Raw genomic sequence first — 25178 nt, forward strand, 5'->3', positions numbered from 1 at the left:
AAAACTGCTAATTTGCTGATTGTTTTTCTGCTCAAAATTATTTAGTTTAATTATATACGAATCACAAATATATAAAAAGTTTTAAAAAGGGAGCAAGTTTAAGGAGTATCTACCATCACAAGAGTCTTCCTTTCAAAGCTAGATCTAGTTTAGAGTGCTATTGTCCAGAACTTTTTTCTCTCTATGCCTATCGAATCTAAACGTCTAGATATGAGGTATTTTGAGAATAGTCTCCCAACCCATGGTTTCTAATTCAAACTCCATGGTCTAATTATCAGTATTCTTTCCTTTAAGAACTGGAATATAAGAAATCAGTCTAGGCTAAGAGAATGATTGATTAAGCTAATCTTGAAAAAGAAAAATCTAACCACCGCCTTGCCTGTAGAAGACTATCTCTTTTTTTCTTTTCCTCCTTCTCCCTCTCTCACACACATCTGGGTTTATAGCCAAGCCAATGAAAACTGAGGGAAGATTTTGTTTCTTACAGGTGAGAGGAAAATAGGAATCTAATTTAGGCGTCTGAAAATACTGTCTTGCTTTCATCCAACCAGCTAGTATAACTAGCAGAGATAAGAGTCTTTATTTTATATACCTTGTTTTATAACCAAAATCTCAACTGAAAGGATGTTTCTTGGAAGTAGATAACAGAGTCCTTTAGTGCTAGTGAAATTCCTGTGAAATTCCAGAACCAAGGGTATCTATCTGTACTTTTATTCATCATTCATTTGTAAGTAATGAAAAAAATTTAAGGGCATATTTGTTATGCTTACAATCTCCTAATGTAACTAAGTTAAAACAGAATGGTTAGATTTCATAAGCCCTCTTCCTGGCCAGGCTGGAAATGCACTTTTGAAAGATGGATGTTCCATCTTTCACTGTTCTTGCTCAATAGGTCTTGGGCACAAATTGATAAAATGTCATAAAATACCAAAGAACATTTCAGGGGCCTATGACATCCATAATGTTATCATTTGTGTTTGAAAGTAACTCCTCCTAAAATATTATCTCAGATAAACACAGAGCATGCCTCAGGCATAATGCAAAGTGACCAGGGTGTACCGAGATTCCTGCTTCCTTCTGTCTCACATCTATCTCTCCAGTGGGAGTACAGGGAGTTGCCTCCCAACTGTGAAGTAGGTATGTTTTCTTTCAGCTTCTCAGAGAGTAATCAAGAAACCAGAGTAAAAAATATCCTGGAGCCTTGAAGACCCATCATATAAACACACAAGTGATACATCAGTACATTTTAAGTATAAAATGTACTTAGGGAATCTACCCTTTTCCTCACACTTCTACTAGACATTTTTCTATTCTAGAGTCCTTCTGCTTGCCCTCCGTCTTAACCCTCATGTCTGAAGCAGCAGTCCTACTTTTGAATTAAATTCCTTAACTCTGTTTCAGTTAGCAGCATCTCCCTTCAGCTAGTCCTGCCTCTGCTGCTATGCCTTTCAACTCTAAGCCACTAGTATAATTCTCTATGCTGGGTTATCCTACCGTATAACCAACACTTTCACAAGAACCAAGGGCTGGGCCTGGTCCTCCCAGTCTTATCACACTTTTTTCCTTACATCTGGAGTATTCAAGTATTTAAGTCCTCCATGAATTGGAAAGGGATGTTAATGGTCAAACTGAAACATAATAGAATGAAAACAACATAGCTCCTCAGCTGTGTCTCCTGTATACTTTCAATATGTGATATCAAACCAAACTTTGTTCCTGAATAATCAACTTATCCTTCTTTTAAATATTTTCTCAAAAGTTGATGAGCAAGGGAGCAGAGTTCAATGAATTTAATTTTTTCAACTATCTCTAAACCGGGGAAAGATAAATCATCTTGAGTTATCTTGCTATATATTATTAATCCCTATGCTGTTCTACCACTGCAAAACAATGACAAAGGCACTTCATGGGGAAAGGATCCATAAAACCTTTGTAACATGAAAATATTGTAAGCTGAAAATCCATTTAATGCACCTAACTTACTAAAAATCAGAGCTTAGCCTAGCCTACCTCAAATGTTCTCACTTATCTTAGCCTATAGTTAGGCAAAATAATCTAACATGAAGCCTATAATAAAGTGTTGAATATCTCATGTAATTGATTGAATCTACTACACTGTAGTGTCAGTTGTTTACCTATGTGTGTCTTAATTTCACAAGACAGTATTCACTGCATAATCACTAAACCAGGAAAAGATAAAATTTAAAGTGTGCTTTCTACTGAATGTGTACCACTTTTGTACCATCATATAGTTTAAAAAAATCCATATCTAAACCATCATTAGTTAGGGACCATAGTTTCGTACCACCTGTATTTGTATTCTGGGTTAGGTGCTCCTGGTATATGATAATTAGATATTGGATTAAATGATGTTAATCAATTTTCCTGATTTGAGCACTAAAGCCTCTTTTGCTGTTTTTACTTTACAGAACACAGTAAAGTTTCAGCTGAGAATAGTAAGGACGGCATTTTTAAATGTTAGGCAATGAAAACCAGAACTATAGCACTACACTAAGTGTTTATATGCAATTATTTTGTCTTTTATCAGTTACAGGAACTTTAAAACCTTAGAAAAGGACTTAATTTTGCTTGAAGTACATTTAATTTTGTTTTCAAAATGAATCTCTGTAATTACAAAAAAAGAAAAATGAACCTAATTTCTTTATTATGACCTTCAGCCAGAATGATGAGTAGTATTTAATTTTGGAAAAGTATTTTTTAAAAACCAGTATGTCAAATTACTGACTTCTTCAATTAGAACTTATATTTCAGCATTAAAATATTGAATCCAAAAAACCTTGAATTATATGAGATGAAAATAATTTTTTTCTCCTAATAGTCTGAACTAAATTGTCAATATATTATTCTGGTGTGTAGAAAGTACTTGTAAAGAAATGTAAATTATAGCAGTTCCTATCTCTTCATTTTCTATATAATTATGTCCCTTACACCAAAAAGTTTAAATATTACCCACCAAAGTTTTAAGTTTTTTTAATTACAAAAGTAGGTTAAAAGGTCACTGTGCATTAAAAGCATGCCTCTGTGCTTACTACTTCTGTGACTTTTACCTCTCTCACTTAAAATAACCTGGGGATATTTAAAACAATCCAAAGCTCACATCATATTCTGGAAAAATTAAATGGTATGCCTGGAACACATGCATTCATAGTTTTTGAATATTCCCATGTGATTCCAATATGCTGACAAGCTTAAGAACTAGTGCCTCAACGGACCTGTTTTCAAGCAAACTTCTGTTCCTTTCCCATCTCAGGAGATGTCTGATGTTGTCCCTGAAGGTTCTAGGCTTTCTGCTCTTCCTCTTGTATATCTCTACCAGAGCAAGCATTGAGGATACTTTATATACTTGCATGCTTATTTCCCCAATCTGCTATAAGATTCCAGAGTATTTTTATTTTTGAATCCCATGGTCTAGCACTGTGCCTCATGTATAGGTATAGGTAAACTCAATACACCCATGGGATGAATAACTTTTTCCTAAGAAAAACAAAAGTAAAAATACAGAGTTGGGTTGATATTAAGTGCGTCTCCTGTAAATTTCTACATGCTACATAAAACCAAACTTTGTCCCTGGATAATCAAGTTATGTTGTTTTTAAATACATTTTTTGAAACAAGTAATAATTTAAGATATTCAGGATGACATTTCACTGGTGGGCAATGTTCTATATTTAGGAAACATTTCACTGTACCAGTGAAAATAAAACTATCTCCTGCTGGGCGTGGTGGTGCACACCTGTAATCCCAGTGGCTCGGGAGGCTGAGGCAGGAGGATCTAGAGTTCAAAGCCAGCCTCAGCAAAAGTGAGGTGCTAAGCAACTTAGTGAGACCCTGTCTCTGAATAAAATACAAAATAGGGCTGGGAATGTGGCTCAGTGGTTGAGTGACCCTGAGTTAAATCCCTGGTTACTCCCACCTCCCCCCAAAAATTTATCTCCCCATATTAAAAATAATATAATTATTATCCACAAAATTGAATTCATTCTTGTAATAAGCACAAAAGAACACTTCCCGTGATAAATAACTAAAACCACCCATCCTTTCTCTGCTCTTTTCTATCATTAGTGGACAGTGTATTGTTTTCAGATCAATGCTTTCAAAAAATTTTTAATGTTGCACAGGTTTATGAAACTGATTTGAAAAGTATGTATTTATTTATTTATTTAACTGGAGATTGAACCCAGGGATGCTCTACCATTGAGCTATGTTCCTCAATCCACTTATTTGGAAACATGCTCTTGCTAAATTTCCCAGGCTGGCCTCCAACTTGCAATCCTTTTGCCTTAGCCTCTGGAATTGCTGGGATTACAAGACTGCACCACCATGCATGGCCTGATTTTAAAAGTTTAAAGTACATGGTTTACAAAATGTCTTATGTAAGAGTCTATACTTATTGTGGTATGCACACCGTTAAAATGATCATTACAATTCAAAAAATATTCACGTAGTAAATTCTTTTACAACCTAATCCTAGACAATAAACACAATCTTAAACACATGTTTTTCAAAAAGCTGTTTAAAATATTTTGCTCTTTGGGTTGCCTAATTATTTCATATTAGCAGCAATGTTTCACAATCTAACAATATGTTGTTTTTTATCTACTAGATTTCCATGCATGGAGCTTGAAAATAAATTACATTTACAAACTGTTCTCCAAGAGAGCAATATATTTCTCATTCACCTCATTTATCATATACATGAAATGCTGAATTATCTCATTAGACATCAAATTAAAGAATTTACCAAGTAGTATTCAATATGCAGTTATTCTGAGTGCATTTAAAAAATAAAATCGAAAAAGTCTAAACTTCCACTTTTTAGTGCCTATATTGTGATCTACCACTGTTAACCAAAATTTTATTTTAGTATATCAATTAAGTACAACTAATTTAAAAAGGTAATGATAGAAAACATACTCCTTATTCTCTTTTTCATTAAGTTGTGAGTTTACATCATAATTACAACATCCCTAGAAACTGTCCAACTTCATAAGAAATGAGCTCCGAAGATATCAATTGTGAAAACACAAAAAGATCACAGCTCCTAATATGCAGTTTTAGTGTCAAGAGTCTCAGAGCTGTGAATAAGACAACTAGTCCAAGTAAGTTTCAGTTGTAAAGAACACAAAATTAAATTTCTTTTTCTGTGCAAACAAGGCACATGGGACAGGCACACTTCGAACCAATAACTAGCTTTACACGTTTATGTTTGGATCAAAAGAAGAGGGCAATTTTAAAGTTGCTTTTGTTGGTCAGCAATCAGATGTTGGCTAGTGTCCTTTCTCAGGTTCTCCTCTGCTTCCTTGTCAAAATCAGACACGTAGAACCCTATGAATCACTCTTTTAGTGAAGATGTTTCTGCCACCCCAGGTCAGGGGTCACAGGGTAAGCAAAGTCAAGGGAAGACCTAGGATTTGGGCGAAGTGACTGGAGTTTCTGCGGGTCAGGAGGGGCTTGGGTCTCTTACCATGTCCCCAGAAACTAGCTCCTTCCCTAGACCTAACAACTAAAGGTGACAAAGAAATCCCCAAGTTCTGGCTCCATTCTTAGTGCTATAAAAGCATCTTCCACTGTTCCTATCACTAGCCGCCCAGTCGGCCACCAACAGGAGGGACAAGAATAAATTCTAGGGGTCACATGCTCCCAAAACACAGCAGAGGCTGTGTCTACCTGGAAATCAGGTGAAGCAGAGAGAGCGGGGGAGGCCCGGCTTCCTCGGCTGCGCCCCATCCATCCATCAGTATAAAACCTGAAGGCGCGGCGTCCCGAGAGGTGGATGGGCAGATGGGTGCGGGACTAGAGGGTTGAAGGGAATCGAGGAATCACGAAGCCTCCTCCGGTAGGGACCGCCTCCTTTCCGAGTGGCCTCCCCTCCGTTTGTTCTGAATTAGTAAGATGATGCTCAGGCCAAACAGCCGCCCCCCGCCAGCCGACTCTGATTGGGAGGGAGCGTCCCGGGGGAGCGGGGGGACCAAGCGGCGGAGAGGGCCATTTGGCCAGAAGGGGGAGTTCCGACAGTGTTCCCTCGCGCCTCGGTCTCCCTCGCACCGGGAAAAGCTTACATCGGCATGGTCCACACCACGGCGTCCACCTGAGGCTCTTTTCGCTCCCCAGGGCCTGTGAGGGCCCGTTCCCTCGGTTTTATCCCGCTCGGGGCTCGTGGTGCCCCTCCCGGGAACGCTTGGTTGGGTCCGAGGCGGGGCGGGCAGGACACTCCACGTGCGGCTCCCGCGGCTCCGCGGCCTCTGCCACCACCTCGGGCGGGCTGGGGGCGGAGCCTCGGGGCGGACCAGGGGCGGAGCCTCGGGGGCGGACCGGGAGGCGAGGCGAGGCGGGGCGGGGCGAGGTGAGGCGGGGCGGGGCGGGCGCGGTGCGCTCGTCAAGCAGCCAGAGCCAAGGGGCTGAGTGGAGCGGACAGGCTCGGCGCCGGCAGGAAGAAACCGAGAGCTGAAGAGTCCGACGCCTGGTGCTCGGGAGTTTCTCGAGGTAAGAGTAGGAACCCAGCGCCTGGGGCCTCCTAACCCACTCCCTCGCCTGGGCACCGCGTTCCGACCGCCCGCTGTGCCCCCTGTCGGCCGGACAGTGGCTGCCGCAGCTGGACGGGTTTCGGGAGGGTTTCTTGAAGTCGCCAGTCCGGGCGAAGGCAGTGTCCCCCTCTTCAAGTCTTTCTTCTCGCTCCCTCGGGTCTAGGCGTCGGGCACCGGGCGAGCAGGTCGCCTCGGCGAGTCGGAGCTCGCCCACGCCAAGGCGGGAGGACGGGGCCCCAGGGCAGCAGAGCCCGGCAGCGGGGGAGGCGCGGAGCTCCCGGGCCGCCTCTGCGGCGAGGGCGGGAGGCCGGTCCCGACTGCGGGCTGCGCTCCTGTGTTCTGTGCGCCGTGCCCCGTCCCCCGGATCGCTGGGTTCCCGAGGTTGCGGGGCTCCGTGGTGGTCTCCAGCGCCCTGTTCTGGGTCTCCTGCCTGTCGCTTCCAGTCTCTGTGACTGGGCGCTGGTACCAGCATCTGAGCCCGCATTCCTGGGGGCTGTGCGGTGCCGCCTGTTGTGTGTGCTTGGTGGCCGGGCAGACCGTCTTCGGGAAAGGACCGGAGCGCAGCTTCTGCTCGGTTGACCCTGAAAGTGCCTAGTTGGAGGAGCCGAAGTCTGGTCTGGAGCTCGTGGGCGCCTGAAAGGGATCTCGGGAATACACGATTTGGGGGGTACGGCCTGCAGAATTTGGGTTTCTGGAGGAGTTTGCGGCCCGCAGACCGGGCGTAAGGCAAAGGAGACCACCAGCCTATCTTCCAGGGTGGCCGGCCGGGCACTGTCAGGTATGAACAGCTGGGGCCACCCATGGGAGGTCCACAGGATTAAAACAACACCTCTAGTCCCGGGATGGTGTAGCCTAATGGTGGGACATTTTCTAAAAGGTATGAATAGATGGAAAGCTGTCAAAACAAGCATATTTTAAAGTTGAAATGAAAGCTGGTAAAATTTGAGGGCCGTACAGTTGTGTGGCTAGTGTCCAGAGAAATATTAGCTCGTTGACTCCCTTTTACCGTTTTGCGGTTTTGTTTTTATTTTATTTTAGCAAAGAGTCTATTTTGCCAATATTTCCCTCAGGAGCTGTGCATTACCCACAGTGGGGAAGAAAAACTTCAGCCATTCTCAGGTTGCTTTTGACTTTAAGCCTGTGCTCTAGCACTTCTAAATGTAGAGGAAAAGTATCTCTTGCTTTATTTTCCATGTTTGATTCCTCCCTTCTCAAGGACCCGGTGATATTTGTTTATTGGTTTTATAAGCATCTATTTAAACGTACTTTTTGCACGAAATACTCCCAGTTGCCACAGGGTGTAGTTTGGGGATTAGAAAATGCTGTTGGAGAAAGCTGCTGGTGGCTTCATTTTCCAAGAATGTAAGTCATTTCCTTTCTGTGATTTCAGGGAGTTGATATTTCACAGCATCAGAACTTTGAGGGGAAATTTTTCCGTAATACATCTATCATTAAAAAGGCTTTGGGGTTTCCTTCTTAAGAGCAGTGCATAAATTTAAGCCAAGCAATGTTAAAGGACAAGTTTTTCAGCATCTAGAGCATTATAAGACTACTGTAGAGTTAAGTAGTTTTTAACAACCAAGACCTACAAATGGCCAGCAGGATGGAGAGTGGGGGAGGGGAGAAGACTAGAAAAAGGCAGGAAAACAGATGCCTTTGCTGTTGTCCTTTGTAGTATAAAACTTGTGGCAACTAATCATTTTCCTTGGGTGTGGTATTGGGAAAGAAAAGGTTTATGTTAAAAAAGGAAAATACGGTATGAAACAACTGACATTTGAATGCCTTTTCAGTATGTTTGTAAACATATTGGATTCATATTTCATATTAAAATGGACCTTTGGTAGGATTATTAGATATAAAGGGTCCCTGAGGGGATATCACATATCAGGTTATCTGCAGGATATCTTCTTCAGAAAGCAGACTGACTGTAATATGAACTAATCCCCTTCTCACCCCCCTTTGAATTGCTTATAAGAATCCCTGAGATCTGACATTGATGGGCCACAGTAATCAGCAGTTCTTGCAGTGCTCAAAACATTTTAAGGGACGGGAAATCTTTCTCTGTTTCCAGTCCCTCCTTTTGGTGAGTAACAGGGGTAGTAAGTTCCCAATTTGAACTTGCAGATTTAAGATTCCCCTGACTCTACGGGAAAATGCCTGAAAAAAACATGGGCTAGGATAAAGACACTGCTTTTGAAAGCAAATGCCAGTGTGCCAGGTAACAGTTTTTAGCTGCAAGTTCCTTAAAAACTATCATTAAACTGGGCTAGCTGAATTAGGGGTGTTGTAGAGCTTTTTCTAGTTTCTGGATCTTGTTTCCACCTTTAACTATGCTTATAAAGCTTTTGGCTTTCAGAACTTATGACATAATAGACTGTGTAGCCTTTTGTGGCAGATACTTGGAATGAAAGTTTGAAACAGAACTGTTTTTGACTGAGCTGTCAGTTTTAGAGTTTAGTGCAAATGAATCCTGTCTCACAAATTTTTTGATAAAGGAATTCTTTGTAGTTTTCGAGTTGGATATTGCACATTTTGATTTCTAAAGTTGAGTTTTTTTTTTTAAACCTGCAAACAATTATTTTATTACATGAAAGCCAGTACCAAGAAAAGATTAATTCAGTCCAGATGTAAAAATGTATGTGAATTTTAGGTTTGGATGATCTCAACAAGTTTTCTTTTTGTTGATGAGGCTGCCTGGATCCCAGATGGCATTCACAAATTATCCCTTAGGTAGTTTTCAGAATTGAGAACCAAATTTCATGGGCATTTTCTAAAGCCATTTTAACATGGTTTTAAGTCTTTAAAAGGTAGAAAGCAGGGATGAATTTTTTTCTTATTATTCATTAATGCATACCTCATGCATGCTCTAGTTTGGTACATGAAGCCTGTTTCTTAGATAGGAAAATGAGTTATTTAGTATAGTGTATCCTTATGGACAAAATAGAGACTTTGTTTTTCATTTATGCAATTTCAACTTATTCCTTCTCCAGGAAAAACAAAAAAACAAACAAACAAACAACAAAAAAACAACTTTTAGGAGTGTATAGTCCTCAATGGAATTCTGCTGCAATACAGTTTGTGGTTTCAGGTTCAGCAATTGGTTCTTGTATGAAGATCCTCAACCCTCTATCTATTGCCTTTCTACCCCTAACAATGAACAACAAACACAATAAGAAAGCTTCAGTGTATTTTTTAATCTGTATCCTAACACTGGAGTTTTAGGGTGTTTGTGGCATACTTAAAATTATATATTTTTAGGAAATCTTTGTATAATTCTATATATAATTACACATTTTAAGAGTTTGCTACATTGTGATTGTGTGTAAAACAGAAGGAGGAATAGGAAAAATTTAGGGAAGGAATTTATGATAGTGAAATTTTAGTTAAAAGTGTATCTTCCCTAGGTCCTAGCAAGGAAAATGGTATTGTTGCCCTCTGTGGTTAAACTTTGATGTTGGGGGTAGTTGAGAGGGCTTTTTGAATTGTACCTTATCCTGGGGAAGAGGCTTTGGGGGCTATAAAAATAAGTAGAAACGAGTTAAAGGGATAATTTGAGAGGAAGAAGGAAGTAGAATACTGGGCATTGGGTTGCAAGAAAAATTTAAACTTAGGATAAGTATTTAAAATAAGGCTGAGGTAGGGACACCTTTTAATTTGGAAGTGGAAATTAAAGATTGAGATTTTTAGTTGAGGAAAAAGAATTAAATGATTGGAATTGAGCTGTCTGTGAGCATGGAATAGAGCCGCTGGTTGATATTTGCCTTGGAAACCTTACCTGCCTCAGTGTTGAATCACTAGTTTGATGTGCAGAGACTGGGTGCTTACAACTGTCCCCTACCTCCACCAAAAGTCGGTTCCTGTTTCAAAGATGGGAACACATTTTGTCTAAGCGCTAGTGGCAAAATAATGCAAATATTTAATTAGTCCCTCAGCATTTGGGGAAGCTGCTAATGCCTTCCTCCTATGTTGTGGGACCAGAGGAGCTCTACAGCAGTCAGAACTGAAGTTATTGAAGCTGAAGTTTTGAGTAAAAATGAGCAATCTGTGTTTCTCATTATCTTATGTGATTTAGTAGTATAATTACTTCTGATGCAAGTTTGTATACTATCACTTTTTATATGCATCACATTGTGCAATCTTGCAATATACCATATTGATCAAAGAGGGATTACAGAATGTTGAGAATGGGAAAGAATTCATTGATCTGACAGTTGGTTGTATTACTTCATCAAGATAAAAGTCTGCTAAACAAATTCCCAGATGAATCCACTATAGTCCCAAGGAGAAGACTCTGTTTTTTCTGGACCTTCTTTGGAATTCTGTAGCATTTTCTTGAATGTCTTTCCCCACCTGTGTGGCCTTGCCAGCAGAGTTCAATCTCTATAGCAGGAAACTTGGTAGAGATTGGGTCATTACTGAGGTTTTGCATTAATGTGGTGATAGTTGGAATACTTTTAGATCCTTAGTATTCCAAAGGGATCATCCTGGGGTATTTTCAGATGTTTTCCAACTTTTTTTTTTTTTACTTTATATAAAGCAATACCTTGTTAGTTGATAGCCATAGTTTTATGTGAGAGAAGAATTCATTGTAAGAATGAATTCTGAAAGAAGATTTTAGGAAATGCATTGAAATGTACACTGAGCTTCCTAGGTGGTTCTCTTTCTGATCACATTAAATGATATGTAATGAATTTTCTCCCCACAGGTAGCAGCACTTGTGGTGTAGCATTTCAGTAGATGGCTGCTGCTGCTTCTTTTTTTGGCAGGGGAGTTCCTTGCTTTATTTCTTAGAAATTCTTCTTGAAGTATTACATACAACCAGGAAAATCCAGAAATAAGAAGCATACAGCACAAAGTGATCATATTTGGGTAGCTAGCATCCAAGTCAAGGAACAAAAAAACTTGCTGTATAGTCATAGTCCTTATCCCAAGATTAACCACTATTCTGACTGCTAATGTTGTAGGTTAATCTGTTCTTGGACTGAATTTAAATGCAATCAAACATAAGATGTTGTTTTTTTGATGTTTTCTTTAGCTCAACATATTGTCGTGTAATTTGTCTAAATTGATAAAGGTAGCAACAGTTCCTTTTTATTTCTGTGTATGAATATACCCAGTTTATTTATCCATTCTGCTGATGAACATTTGGGTAGTTTGGACCTTTTGATGGCTCGTAAGGTTAACACTTTAGGTTGGAAGGAGAGTACAGTCTTCAAATTAACAAAATAACTTCAGAATTTTTTTTTTTCAGAATAGTTCATTCTTTAAAAAAAGCTGCAAAGAAGATTCATTTTTTGCATTCCTCCTGTGTTTATGCGTCGTCTCTCCTCTACAAAGTTCTTTGCTTACTCTACACCCTCCCCCCCACAGTCAAGTTATCTTAAATACCCATGGAAACATCCAGTCTTTACCAAAAATAGCAGTGATATTCTGATGCTGAAGTCTATGGTAGTCCCCAGAAAGCACTTACCGTAAAACATAGGATTATGATTTCACTGAGAGATCTAATAGAGAAAACAAAGTGCTTGCAAAGGACTATTGTACTATTGTACTATTTGTACAGATTATTTTATGTCATTTTTCCCCAAAGTATAAAAGACATCTCATGGTTCAAGAAAAGGCTCAGCATTTTAGCTTAGGCGCATTAAAAAGGTGTAAAAAGGGTAAAATTGTATAAGGTTTGCAGATTTGTAAATATATCGTGCTTGGATGAGATACTGCTTATGACAGCAGAATTTAGCATGTGTAATGTTATTTTTAAATGTGCTGATCATAGATCCACTCAGACAAGTTATTCAGTGAGTTACTATAGAAAGGTGTATTGCATTTCGAACATAGAAGAGAGGCAGGAAAGTAAAATGTTAAGAATGAGATCTTTGAGATCAGTCTTCTGGGTTCCAAATCCAGCTCTGTTATTCTCCATTATTATGTAACTTTGGGAAAGTTACTTCAACTCTCTGAACCTCTTTCTTCATCTGTAAAACCACGGGTAATAATAGTAACTATTCCACAGAGTTGTTTTGATTATTAAATGAAATGGTACACATAAAACAACTGGCCTGGTCTTTGCCATATAGCACAGTCAATTAATGTTGACTCTTATTGCATAGGACAAAAAGAAATTATGTATAGAAAGATTTATGTATTTTTAGAATTCTCTGAGCCTTTGTTTACTGGAAATTCATGGGATTTTTATTATAGATACTATATACATATATTTATGGCATTAATCAGGGGACAAAATCTAGTATATCTCAGTTACATATGTTGGAAATCATTATACTGCTGCATAAGGAACAGCTGGCCTGTCCCCCCATCACTAATTGATCAAGTTATTTTTCCTAATTCCCAACCATCTTGGTCCCCCTAGCTTCTGCCTGCTAGATAATTGGTTTTTTGCAGATGCTAACAAGCAGATCTACAGATTTAAATTCTCTTTGTGGTGATTAATGTTGTGCAAAGTACTTCTAAACTTAAAGAGTATTGGTGACCCTTGTCTTTGGCTCACATGCCCTGTAGTTTCAAGTGAGTCCTTAAAAAAAAAAAAAAAAAAAAAAAAGGCAACTACAGGTGTGGGGCAGATGTTTATTCCTCCCACTTCCCTGCCAGTATTGGCACAGTTTATATAATGTGGGTCAAACCCTTTATGATTTTTTGTTATGAGGCTCAGAGTTTAAGATTTTAAGGCATTTATTCAAAGGAAGTTAATAGTGCGAAAGTTTCAGAGGGACCATTTAAGAAAAAGAAACTTAAGCACATTAGAAAGACACACATCTAAATAGCATAATTACAAGCTCAGCCAAAGGACAGGATCCTCTAGATGAATCATGTTGTATCATTCTAATCTGTTCATTAAAGGGGGACCTTCCCCAGACAACCCTTTTGTGTAAAATCTTGAACTTAGTAAACTTAACACTTTAAAAATGTTCACTAAGTCCATCAAGACATAGATTTGTCTTTTTGAAGTATTCAGGACTATACTGAATACTTTCAGCAGTGCCTGCCAAAGAATTTCATGTCTGGTTGGGGAACAAAATTCATGTGTGTGGAAGGGTTTTAGATATTTCCAGGTAAGTGTTAAATTGACTCCTGGGTTTTAAGTAGTGATGTCAATGATGACCAAGCATAAGATGTCCCCAGCTTCCCTGGGGTTCTGGGTTTGTTTAGGGTGGTAAAATCTGACTGAGATCTATCTTCAGGGACTTTTCTAGAAATGTTCAGGGTCTGTAAAAAGTCTCAAACACTGAAATAAAACCAAGAAATTGAAATTATTAAATGTGTAAATTAACTTTTTCATTCATTCACTATAACATGCTCAGTATATGTCAGTCTGTGTCCTAGGCCCCAGAGACAGGTCAATGAATGAAAGAGAAGAAAATCTCTGCCTCCATGAATCTTATATTCTGAGACAAACAATAAACAAAGTAATTTTTATTGTGTTTTAGAAGGTAATGCCTGTGGTGGGGGGGGGGTAGGCTAAGGGACATTAGGTGGCCTGAGGGGTAGGGTCATTGCAATTTGGATTCCAGATTCTCCTCTGCTTAGGATGGGATTTTGTCCCAATAATATTGAGAGTATTTTTTGTGGAAAATGCATTCAATACACCTAGCCTAGTAAATATCATAGGTTAGCAACATAGTAGACTATAGATTATCAGTTGTTTGTCCTGGTGATCAAGTGCTGACTGGGAGCTATGACTCATTACCCATGAGAGAGTATCATACTGCCCATTCTCTATCCTGAGAAATATCAAATTTCAAAATTCACAGTACAGTTTCTACTGAGTGCATGTTAATTTCATACTATGATAAAGTTGAAAAACCATAATAGAACCATCCTAAGTCAAGGATTTTCTATAGTGTGGTCAGCATAGACCTCGCTGAGAAGATAACTTGAAGGAGGACAGGAGTCACCCAGAGATCCCTGGGTAAAGAGTGTTCAGCAGAAGGACTAGTGAAGGCCTTCAGAGGTCTCTGCCTGGTGTGAGAAGGCCACAGCAGTGTTGCATAGAGAACCAGGAGAATAGGAGTAGATGACATCAGAGAACTTTGGAGACTTCAAGTGTAGAACCTGCCTGGACCATTTTAAGGACTTTGGCTTTTACTCTGAGTGAAATGGGGAGCCATTGGAGGGTTTCAATCAGAAGAGTGAGGTGGTGTAATTTGCATTTATCAGAATCACTGGCTACTGTATTGAGTACAGAAAAATGGAATGGTGGTCAAGGGTAGAAACAGGGATACAAACTAGTACCTGCTGCCAAAATCCACTTGAAAGATAACAGTAGTAGAAGAGGAGATGTTGAGAGATGGCCAAGAATTTGTAGGAAGAGCCAGTAGAATTTCCTGACCAACTCTTTGAGGAGTATGAGAAAGATCATGAGAGAGATCAGACTATAAAGATAACATCAAAGCATTTTACATAATTATGGAGTTGCCAGGAACTGGAATGGGGACGATAATAACCGGGACCTGTTTTGAATACCTTGTGTTTGACTTCCAAGTGGAGAAGTAGGGTAGGTTTTTGGGTATAGAATCTGGAATTTAGTCAAGAGGCCCAGTTTGAAGATACAAGTTGGGAAGTTGCCAACAGAATTTGGTTGAGGTAATTTGAGGAATATATGTAGACAAAAAAGGAGGCCCATGGACTAGGTCTTGGAGCAAATCAAATACTTACAATTTGTAGAGAAGAGAAGAAATACCACAAATAATATAAGAGACTATTTTAAGCCCAAGGAATTATGCACATATTTCAACATAAGTGGATCCAATTAAGTATCTCTATTCCTTGAATAACAGTGTTTAATTATTAGACTATATTGATAATTCCATTGACCCATATCATAAGATGGATGGACTATGAGATGTTTTTCTGTCATAAAGATGTTCTAGGATAAACCTAGATGCTTTGTCTAGATGTTGAACTTAGGAGGAGCAATAAAAAGGATAGGAAGGAAATTAGAAGAATGACTCTGAAGACAAGAAAAGGTCTCCAGGAGAAGAGAGTGATCAGTGATATCACATGGTGCTGAGAGGTCCAGTAGGGTGAGGACTTCAAGTTGCTTGTTGGATTTAGCAACCTGGAGGTAATTCCAGTTGTTGGTGGAGGAATAAGGACAAAGACCTAATTGGAGTGTGTTCAAAAGAAATGAAAAACTTTTAAAAGATTAGAATTATTTGCAATTTGGTTTCTTATAAATATTTAACTTTGGATGTGAGTACATTTCATATGTCTGATAGGATATGGGGTAGGACTCCAGAAATGAGAATGTTGGAGGCAATATGGGCTTTCAGCAGACTGTGATAGGAATAGGAGCCTCTGAGTTTCCCCCTACTTGTTATTGATAAGATGCTAGCTTGCTAATTATGGTTTCTTAATTTTGAAATAGAGAAACAATTCCCCTGCAGATTAAAAATTCTTCTTAGAAAGTCTTTGGACTATTGCCTATATTTGCAGTGTAGCTCAGTGGTAGACTGACTGCTTGCCTAGTATGTGTGAGGGTCTGGAGTTCCATCTTTAGCATCCCTCTGAAATGAATAAAAAGAAAAAGAAAAAAAAAAGGAAAAAACTATATCTTAAAGATACACTTTGTGTTAACACGTTTTTAAAGAAAGACATGTTCTTGAATTCAACCTATTAATTCTTTTATATGAAAAGTGAGATGTGCTTTGAATTAATTTCTTTTTCAGCAGTGGTGATAGATTGAGGTATCCAAGTTGCACAGCATAGTGCCCCACTAACCTGGAGACCTTCATTTATAGAGTAGATAGCTCAGGTTAGGAATTCCAAAGAGCCAGAGAAAATTAATAGAAAAGTTTCTTCTTTCTTATTTCCTTTCTACTTTATTGATGACATTCATCAAGGATATTATTCCCAAGTATGTGATTAAGCAGTCTTCATAGTTCTGTATTTTATGTCATAATTATGCACCAAGAAGTTTCTGGGAATTACCTTAGACTTATAATGCTAACTTTCCATAATACTACCAAAACAAATCAACAAGTCTCTGATACTAATTATCTTTGCTTTCTCTAAGCTTATTAAAACACTAACACTTAGACTTTTGATGTGTAAGTATTGTTTTTGGAGTGTTAAAGGATTACAATGATTGGTATAAGTAGAACTTATATGTATTTTGAATGTTGTTTGGTAATAAAAGAAAGTATAGTATTAGCCTTTGGAAAGTTGCTAATTATGGAAAAATATTAGAAAGGGCAAGAACTTCTCATTTGTGTTGGCTTATGGCACATGTGTTGAGAAATAGAGCTCTACTAATTATATATGTGTTTCTAGTGGATTGTGGCATAGACACATAATGTCAGCATTCTCTTAGGCACTACTCTCTCAACATTATTTTATTAGTATCATTTTGAATGTTTTTCCAGCTGAAACTTGTAAGTCACTCTACAGTTAAATGAATGTAATTGGCTTGAGAAGTACTCAAGGCTAATATGAAATAATTTGGCAGTGCAGAGTGTTTTACATGTTACATACTGGAGTGTTCAGAGGTTTAAAGCTAAGAAAATTTTAAAATTAATGTTAGTCCCTTAACTCAGTGACCACAGGATGAAACACAGATCTCTCAGCCTGGAATTCTTCATGCCAAACAAGAGTTGCAAGCCTGAGAGTCCCACCAGCAAGATTGGCTGTAGATGTTTTCCTCTCAATACAGTGTTAAAAACATTTATGTGCCAACGTTTAAGAACCAAGAAATTTGACATTTCAAAACATTGAATTTTATACCTTCTTTTGAAGAATTGGAAGACTTGGCAGTGATCTGTTGGAGCACTATAACAACTTTCCCCTTTATAGGGGGTGGCCTCTGCAATCCTCACAGTCCCTGGAAGAGATTCTCTTGCCCCTAACTTTAAGACCAAGTGGCTTTTAACATTCTATTGTTGCCTACACCTGTGAGTTTGCTGTGCTTGTGTTGTAGTTACTTATTTTCCATTATCATCTCAAAGTTCCTCAATTCTAGTCAAAATGTTCTCCCTATTATGTGAGATATGCATGCATGCTTAGTATATATCATATTTCCTCTTCTGGATTCTCCTGGTGAACCTGGGCTACATACTGCTGTATCACATCCTTGAAACATAGCATGCAACACTCTGTATAGTCATTTATATATGTACATACATATTTTTTTCCTGCTTCCCAGTTGTACTGTAAGGTTCTTGAAGGCAAGGACCATATAATTTACTAGTGCCTAGCAAATTTATTTTAGATTTTGCTAGGTTAACTATTGTTTAGATTTAGTTAATAGGGCATTGTAGTCTATGATTGTAATGACATTGTAGAAGAACTAGAAAGTGCCAAAATGTTTTGTAGAATCTATTGCTTCAAATAATGCTTTCTTAATTTACTCTGCCCATTTCTTTGTAGTAGCATTTACATAATCTATTTCAGTATTAATTCACTAAACACTTCATTTATTACCTATTCCTTTACATAGATGAGTAAAGTTACCAGGTAAATGAGCCTTTACTGCTTATCATTTTATTTTCTTTTAAGAAATTCTTTTTAGATATACATGAAAGTAGAGTGTATTTGACATATTATACATACGTAGAGTATAACTTTGATTGGGATCCTATTCTTCTGGTTGTACATGTTGTGGAGTTTCATTGGTGGTGTATTCATAGATGAACTAGGGAAGTTATGTCTGATTCATTCAACTGTCTTTCCTATTCCTATCTCCTCTCCCTTCCCTTCATTCCTCTGTCTAATCCACTGAACTTCTATTCTTCCCTCTCTCCTGCTTGTTGTTTATTAGAATCTGCATTTTAGAGTCATTTTATTTTCAATATGCTTCTAATGACTAATACTGTTAAATGCCTCATTTTTTTCATTCATTTGGCAGATAATGCATCCAGTATGAAACATCCTCCTGAAGCTTTTTTTTAACCTATAAAGATAGATTTTGTATAATGGAGTACCTAATGGTTTAATTTTGCTAAATATTATTGAGAAATAGGTAGCTTTCCAGTCTATTCCATGGCAGTTGATAAAATAATCAGAATATAAAACTTAACCTTCAAAATGAAACTAATTTCTGTAACAAAATAATAGAAGTGTGCTTTTTTTCTTTGAAGGATACAAGTGTTCAGGAAAAAGGAAAAAATTGCTATTAACCATAGTCATTGATTAATGATAAAGAATAATTTATAGCTCTAGAAATTATTGTATGATACTTGAGTTGAATTCTGTTTTAAAAACTAAATAAAGGAAAAAGGGAAACTGGCTAGAAATTTAAGACTTAGCTAACTTGGAAAACAATTTTTGTTTTTATGATACTATTTATTTCAAAGGTAAATATTTATACCTTTGAAATAGTTTCATTAAGGACTTTTCTCATGACTTTCAAAATAAATAATAAAAAAACATATTCCTCTACATGTTGTTAAAGGATGGTCCCTGTATTTAAGGTTTCTAAGCTAATTATGGAAACACATTAATAGTTGATCACTCTGATCTTAGACTGAAATATTATAGTATCACTAAAAAAACAGTAGTGTATTGGTAACATGAGTGAGCCAAAAAATAGAGTGGGTTTTTGTGTGGTTGCATGTATTTTATCACAACATCAGAAATGCTTTATATATTTTTTCCAAAGAAAATAGAATTCTATACTTAACTAAATCCATCTAAATATAGTGGTCAAGTTAATTTTTTGCATAGTTCAGTGCCACACTGAAACAAAGGTCAGCTGCCATGGTGCCATTTCTGAAATCTGTTGGGGAACTCATGTTACTTTAATTATAGAAAGAAACTCAGAAATAATTATATAAGAAAGTTTTAGTTCAAATAAACCCAAGATTTTCAAATGTACTATTAACAATATTTAAGGAAATCATTAGGAAACAGTTTTTAAGAAATGTCGAGTGTCATCTAGAACTTAAATTTTAATTCTTTTTAAAATAAAATATTTTTAACCTCAGATATTTATTTTCTAGTCTTGCATTCATTTTAAATCTGTAAAAAACAAAGACATTGAGCTAATGATTTGTAACTGACTAAATTATTGACTCTTACAGATATGTTAAATTAAAAATAAATTTTTATGTCTTTCCATTGTAGGATAAAACTTAGAAGGAAAAACTAATGGAAATTATCTAATTTATAACACAAAATACCCTTTAAAAACTGCCTTATGTATTTTTTATCTAGGCCAGTGTTTCTGACCAGTAAGTTTTCAGGAAATTTGTAACCAGTGTATTATAGACAAATCTAAATACATTTTAATCTATAGTCTAGTTTCTATCAAGGAAACTTAAAATATATTTTAAATTGCCTAGGAAATTGAAAAGGTTGTGAAATTTTGTTTGAGGTCTTAGGTGGGCTGGGGTACTGGTCAAATTGCTTTTCCTAGTGCTTAGGTCCTTACTAGACAAGCTGTCATGGTGACTCCTGTAGGTTTGTATTTTTCTGGTAGGATGACACCGTGTTATTGAGTCAGTCACGTCTGCACACGTAGATAGTGAGCTGCTTGAGGACAGACAGAAGTTATGTTTCTATCTCTCTTGAATTCTTTCTTAGCACCTAGAACACTCCTGGCTCTTGACGTTAAGCCCAACAGCATTACAACTTTATTCTTTCTGATCCATGTAAGTGAGGGAACTGTCATCTGGATTTAAACCAGCAAATCAAGTATCACTTGTTCACCCATGGGGAAAAATGAAGAACTAAAAGAAATATGTTTATCAAAACCCATGGCCTCTTTTTCAAATCTGGCATATGAGTAAAATATAACTTCACATAACAACATTGCCAGTAGGTTGGCATTGAAAAAAATACATGTTTTGTTGCTGAATATTTCAAAAGATTATGCAAAATGCAAATTTTCTTAAATAGTCAAAAGACCCTAAGTAAAGTTTTTCTCTTTTAATTGCCAGTGGAATGCAACAATAGAAATTTCTCAGTGCAAGAAGTCAAGCTCTCTTTTGAAATGCCTTGGTTTGAGGTTTATTCTCAGCCTCGTCTTATTTGTGCTGTTTTCTGTGAACCTAATGAAATACAGTATGCACAAGTTTTCCCTGCTTTCCTGGGGTTGACCAAGGCACAAGCTTAATCCACTGGAAATTCTTATTTAAACATGACTGCAGTTTTTCCGCCTGCTGGTCACTCTTGGGGTGATCCAGTTGTTCACAGGGAGGTGATCTTAACTTGGCCTGGAATTTGTCCATTTGAGTTGGTATTCTTGGCTCTGTAGCTTAGGAATTAGGTGATAATGACTGTCATGTTTTCTTAAATAAGAGTTTCGTATTGTCTACTTTTCAGATTGCGGGGGCCAGGAGATAGGTTTGGATTGTTTCTAAATAAAACATACTGCTGTGCCAGCCACCTTCTGTGCTATTGCCTTGACCCTCTTGGAGATCTATGAATTTCAGCTTCCTCTGACTTCTGTTCTTCAACTCTTCTCTTTTTTCTGTTTTTGCTATATCTAACCATTTATGTTCTCTATTATTACAGGGAAAGAAACCCTCTGCATATGATATATCCTATATTGGGATCAAAGGGCTAGTGGAAAGGAAAATAACTGAAATCTTATATAGAGATTTTATCTCTTAGAAGTTTATAGATAATATAGTTAATTTTATTCCTGTGTGTATGTTTGTATATTTTTCTGCTTGAGGATAGTCACAAAGTTACCTTGTAAATAGCTTTGTGAATTTAAACCTTCAGCAACTCAGGGAGGAATTTGAGCCATACAAAAACTAAACAATGTATTTATGAAAACCCATGTGTTTATCTTCCAAGTCTGACATAAGCAAAATACAACTTTAAGAGTATTTAGGTTTAATGTTGGCATTGAAAAATATAAATTTCATTGTTTAAATATTTGAAAGGATATAGAGATTGCATTGGAAGATTACTAAATAGAATGCATTTATAAAACAAAACGTTTTCAATGAAGAAACAAACCAGGGTGTCATTGATTATGTTCTTGTGAAAAAGAATTTTAATCACATACATATTTTCAAATGTTTGATTGTAAGAATCATTCCAAATGGTGTACTTTAAATTTTCTGCTAAAATAGTGTATCTGTACTTTAGTTGATAAAGTTCTTCTGCCTGTATGTGGTGAGAAATAGAACCACACAACATGATTAAGAATTCTATCATTAGAATTTGGTATTACAATAAACTATAGTTCAAAAGCTGAATTATATCCATTATTTGAGGTCATGTATTTTAAAGTACTGTTAGAGGATGGAAATACTACTAAGATGGGACAACGTATTTGAAAATGCCTTTTAAATGTGGTATAGACACATTTCAAGTTCACATCACAGTTACCTACCTGAATGTGCATTTACCTCTGATAGGTATTAGCAAAAGAAAAAAGAGCATAGAATTTTTTATAGTGTGTATGTGCCAACCTACAGAATGTTGCTTAACTTAGGCTGCAAGTAATATAAGGGAGATTCTAAAACCCTAAAGTGTTTATGGATGTAGGGCAAGGTGCACATTTATCAGATTATTCAAGGGGTCTAGAACCTAATAAAGATTAAGAATCATGATTTATTTATGTTATCTCTTTCTTAAAAATTAATGTGAGAATCTATTTCATTCCACTAGATTTTCTAGTGTTGTGATAATAGTTTATATGTATGTGCCATTTTGTAGTTTTAAAAAGAATTTTTACTTTGTTTTTTCTAATTGAATTCTCAAAGTGTTAGTCTCTCTGTTTTACAGATGTAGAGACTTGAACATTACATGTTTCCTGATAGTTTGTGACAAAATCAGAACATACAACTCTTCTAACCTGGAGATCTGTGCCTTTTTTTTTCTTTCTTACCACCAGTCACAGTTACCCTGTCAATAAGACATATCTAGAGTGTTTGCAAAATATTCTGCAGTATTTTTATTCCTTTTTTCATTCGATATCTTTTAAAGGCAATTTTAGTTTCTGCCAGTTGCTAAATATCTTATGTTCTTTAGCTTACATTGATTTTGCAGTAGAAAAGTTTTATGTCCATCTGAGCTAGAGATCTTTTCAAATATTTTCTGCTTTCTATAATAATGCATTTAACTTGATAGAAAATTTCAGGTCATTGGATTTTATATATAGAAAGCAAGATATATATCAAACTTTACCTTATCAATCCTTTCTTTAATGCAGTTGTTTTCTTGAAAAATCCTCTACTAATTTATAGAACTAGTTAGAAAAGGAAAATTAAAACAAAAGTGTTTTGAAATGATTGCACATTATACATTTAAGGTTAGACATTAAGGATAGCTGCTTGATCTACTCTTCAGAGCGTCTTTAAATTGGACTAAAGAAGGCTGCGAAGTTCAAGCAGAACAAAGCTAGTATTTTATGGAAGCATTTACACATATCTGTAATTCCTTTTTATTATTGGGTAGTCTTCCATAGTATAACTTATACATTTACTTTCTGTTAATGGAATTTGGCTTGTTTCCAGTTTGGAACTATTATGAATGAAGTTACTATGAACATTCATGTGTAAGTCTTAGGTATACATATATTTTCATTTCTTAGCTGCATGATTAATGAATATTTAACTATTAAAGACCATAAAATTCTTTTCAAAGTGGTTATGTTGTTTAACATTTCTATCACCAGATTGTCACCAAGACTTGTCATTGTCAATCTTTTTAACTATTCTAGCAGATGTGCAATGGTATTGCAGCATAGTTTTTATTTGCATTTTCATAATGACTAATAATGTTGAGCATCATTTCCAGTGCTGATCTGCCATTTGTATATCTTCTTTGGTAAAAAGGCTTTAAAATTTTTGATCATTTTTTAAGTTGTCTTCTTTTTGAGTTGTAAGAGCTATTTATGTATTCTGAACTTAAGTCTTCAATTAGATATGTTTTTTAAAATTTTTATTTGTCCTTTTTAGTTATATATAATAGTAGAATCTATTTTGATATATTTATACAAACATGAAGTCAGATATGTTTTTAAAACATTTTTCCCAGTTTGAGAATTTCTCTGTATTTTTAAAGTGATTTTAAAAAGGTGCAGAGTTCTTAATTTTTTTTTATGATTCATTTTTTTTGTACCCTAAGAAACCTAAGGTTATAAAGACTTCCTAGAAATTTTCTACATTTTAGGAATTTAGCTTTTAAATTTGAATCTGATTCATCTCTTAAGTTAGTTTTTGTGTAACAGTTATAATTTTTTTCATATAGTTATCTAGTAGTTTCAGTGCCATTTGAATTGTCCCCCGTTGAATTATCTTACTGTCTTTGTCAAAAATCAAATGACTTTCTACATGAGACTTTATTTACAGGTTCTTTATTCCATTAGATATTTCGGTCTCTGTTCCATTAATTTATATGCCTGTCCTTAGGCCAATATTATACTGTCTTGATTTCTATATCCTTTATAGGAAGTATGCAAACCAGGAAATAAGTTCTCTCACTTTGTTCCTTTTCCAGATTGTTTTGCCTGTTGGAATCTCTTTGTCGATTCTTACAGAAAAAAAGAAAGAAAACCCACTGGAGTTTTTTGGAACTTTATTTTGAAATTATTTGAGACTTACAAAAAGTTGCAAAAAATAGTGGTTCCCATATTGCCTTTGTCAGCTTCCCCCAATGGTAATCTCATAACTATGTTTTCAAAACTAGCAAATTGACATTGGTACAATACTATTAACAAGGTTGTGGACACTATTTCATTTTCTCCAGTTTTCATGCAGTATTTTAATTCTCTGCTATTTGGTCTGGACTACATTAAATCTGTAGATCAATTTTGGAAAAATTGATATATTTTAACAATATTGAATCTTCATTCATATACAGTGTATCTCTCCATTTAGTTAGGTTTTCTTTACTTTTTTGAAGAAATTTTTTTCTTCAATGGGTAAGTCGTATATATTTTGTTAAATATATCTTTAAATACTTAATATTTTTGATGGTATTATAAAACAGCATTTTAAATTTCAATTTCCAGTTAGCATTAGACATAAACTTTTTGGTACATTAACCTTCTGTTTTGAACTTTGCTAAATTCACTTAATGATAATATTTTTGTACATGTCTTAGGATTTTCTACATTGACAATCATGTCTGCAAACAAGGCATTTTTACCTCTTCCTTCCTTTTCCTTTCTTATCTGGATGCATTTTCTTAACACTTGCTGAGATCTCAATATCTTGTTGAATTGAGTAGTAAGGCAGACATCCTTGCCTTGTTCCCAGTCGTAGGGAAAGAAAACATTCTTTCACTATGAAGTAGAATTAATATTAGCTATGAATTTTTCATAGATGTGTTTGATCCGGTTGAGGAAGTTCCTTTTTATTACTAGTTTGCTGAGGATTTGTATGTTTTATTATTAACATGCATTGAATTTTATCAAATGTTTTATCTATTTTTTTGAAATTGATTTTGTTTTTCTTTTATCACCTACTATTATAGTGAATAACATTGATTGTTATTAGTACATTATAATTATACATAATAATACTAACATAATTATACATGCATGGAATATAATTTGCTCTATTTAAGTTCTTTCTCTTTTAGTCCTTTCAGTATTTTCTCTTTGCCTTCTCGCCTCCTTCTCCCTGTTCCTATTTCTCTACTCTACTGGTCTTCCTTCTATTTATTTATTGTTTTTTTTTTTTAAATTGGTGCTTTACAGATATACTTAAAAGTGGAA

The 25178-nt window shown here is 36.4% G+C and overlaps 2 protein-coding genes across 4 annotated transcripts in view; one reads left to right on the forward strand and one right to left on the reverse strand.

The window, feature by feature from the left end:
• Frmd6 (FERM domain containing 6) overlaps window positions 1-25178 on the forward strand; it is a 254837-nt gene that overhangs the window by 157366 nt on the left and 72293 nt on the right. For 2 of the 3 annotated variants that reach the window (XM_047540497.1, XM_047540499.1), the window contains exon 1: window positions 6374-6503. The exons of the other annotated variant lie outside the window; for it this stretch is intronic. The gene's annotated coding sequence lies outside the window, so the exon portion shown is untranslated. Of the gene's footprint in view, window positions 1-6373; window positions 6504-25178 lie in introns of those variants that run through there. 3 annotated transcript variants of the gene reach the window in all.
• Window positions 6159-7346, reverse strand: LOC124976600 (putative uncharacterized protein FRMD6-AS1). The gene has a single exon (XM_047539392.1). It carries the CDS (start codon window positions 7344-7346, stop codon window positions 6159-6161), a length of 1188 nt encoding a protein of 395 aa, XP_047395348.1.

Source organism: Sciurus carolinensis, chromosome 2, assembly GCF_902686445.1.
Source record: "Sciurus carolinensis chromosome 2, mSciCar1.2, whole genome shotgun sequence".
NCBI classification, from domain to species: domain Eukaryota; kingdom Metazoa; phylum Chordata; class Mammalia; order Rodentia; family Sciuridae; genus Sciurus; species Sciurus carolinensis.

Coding starts and splice junctions, on each gene's coding strand:
- LOC124976600 (XM_047539392.1), bottom strand. CDS start 7,346: ATGGGTGGCCCCAGCTGTTCATACCTGACAGTGCCCGGCCGGCCACCC.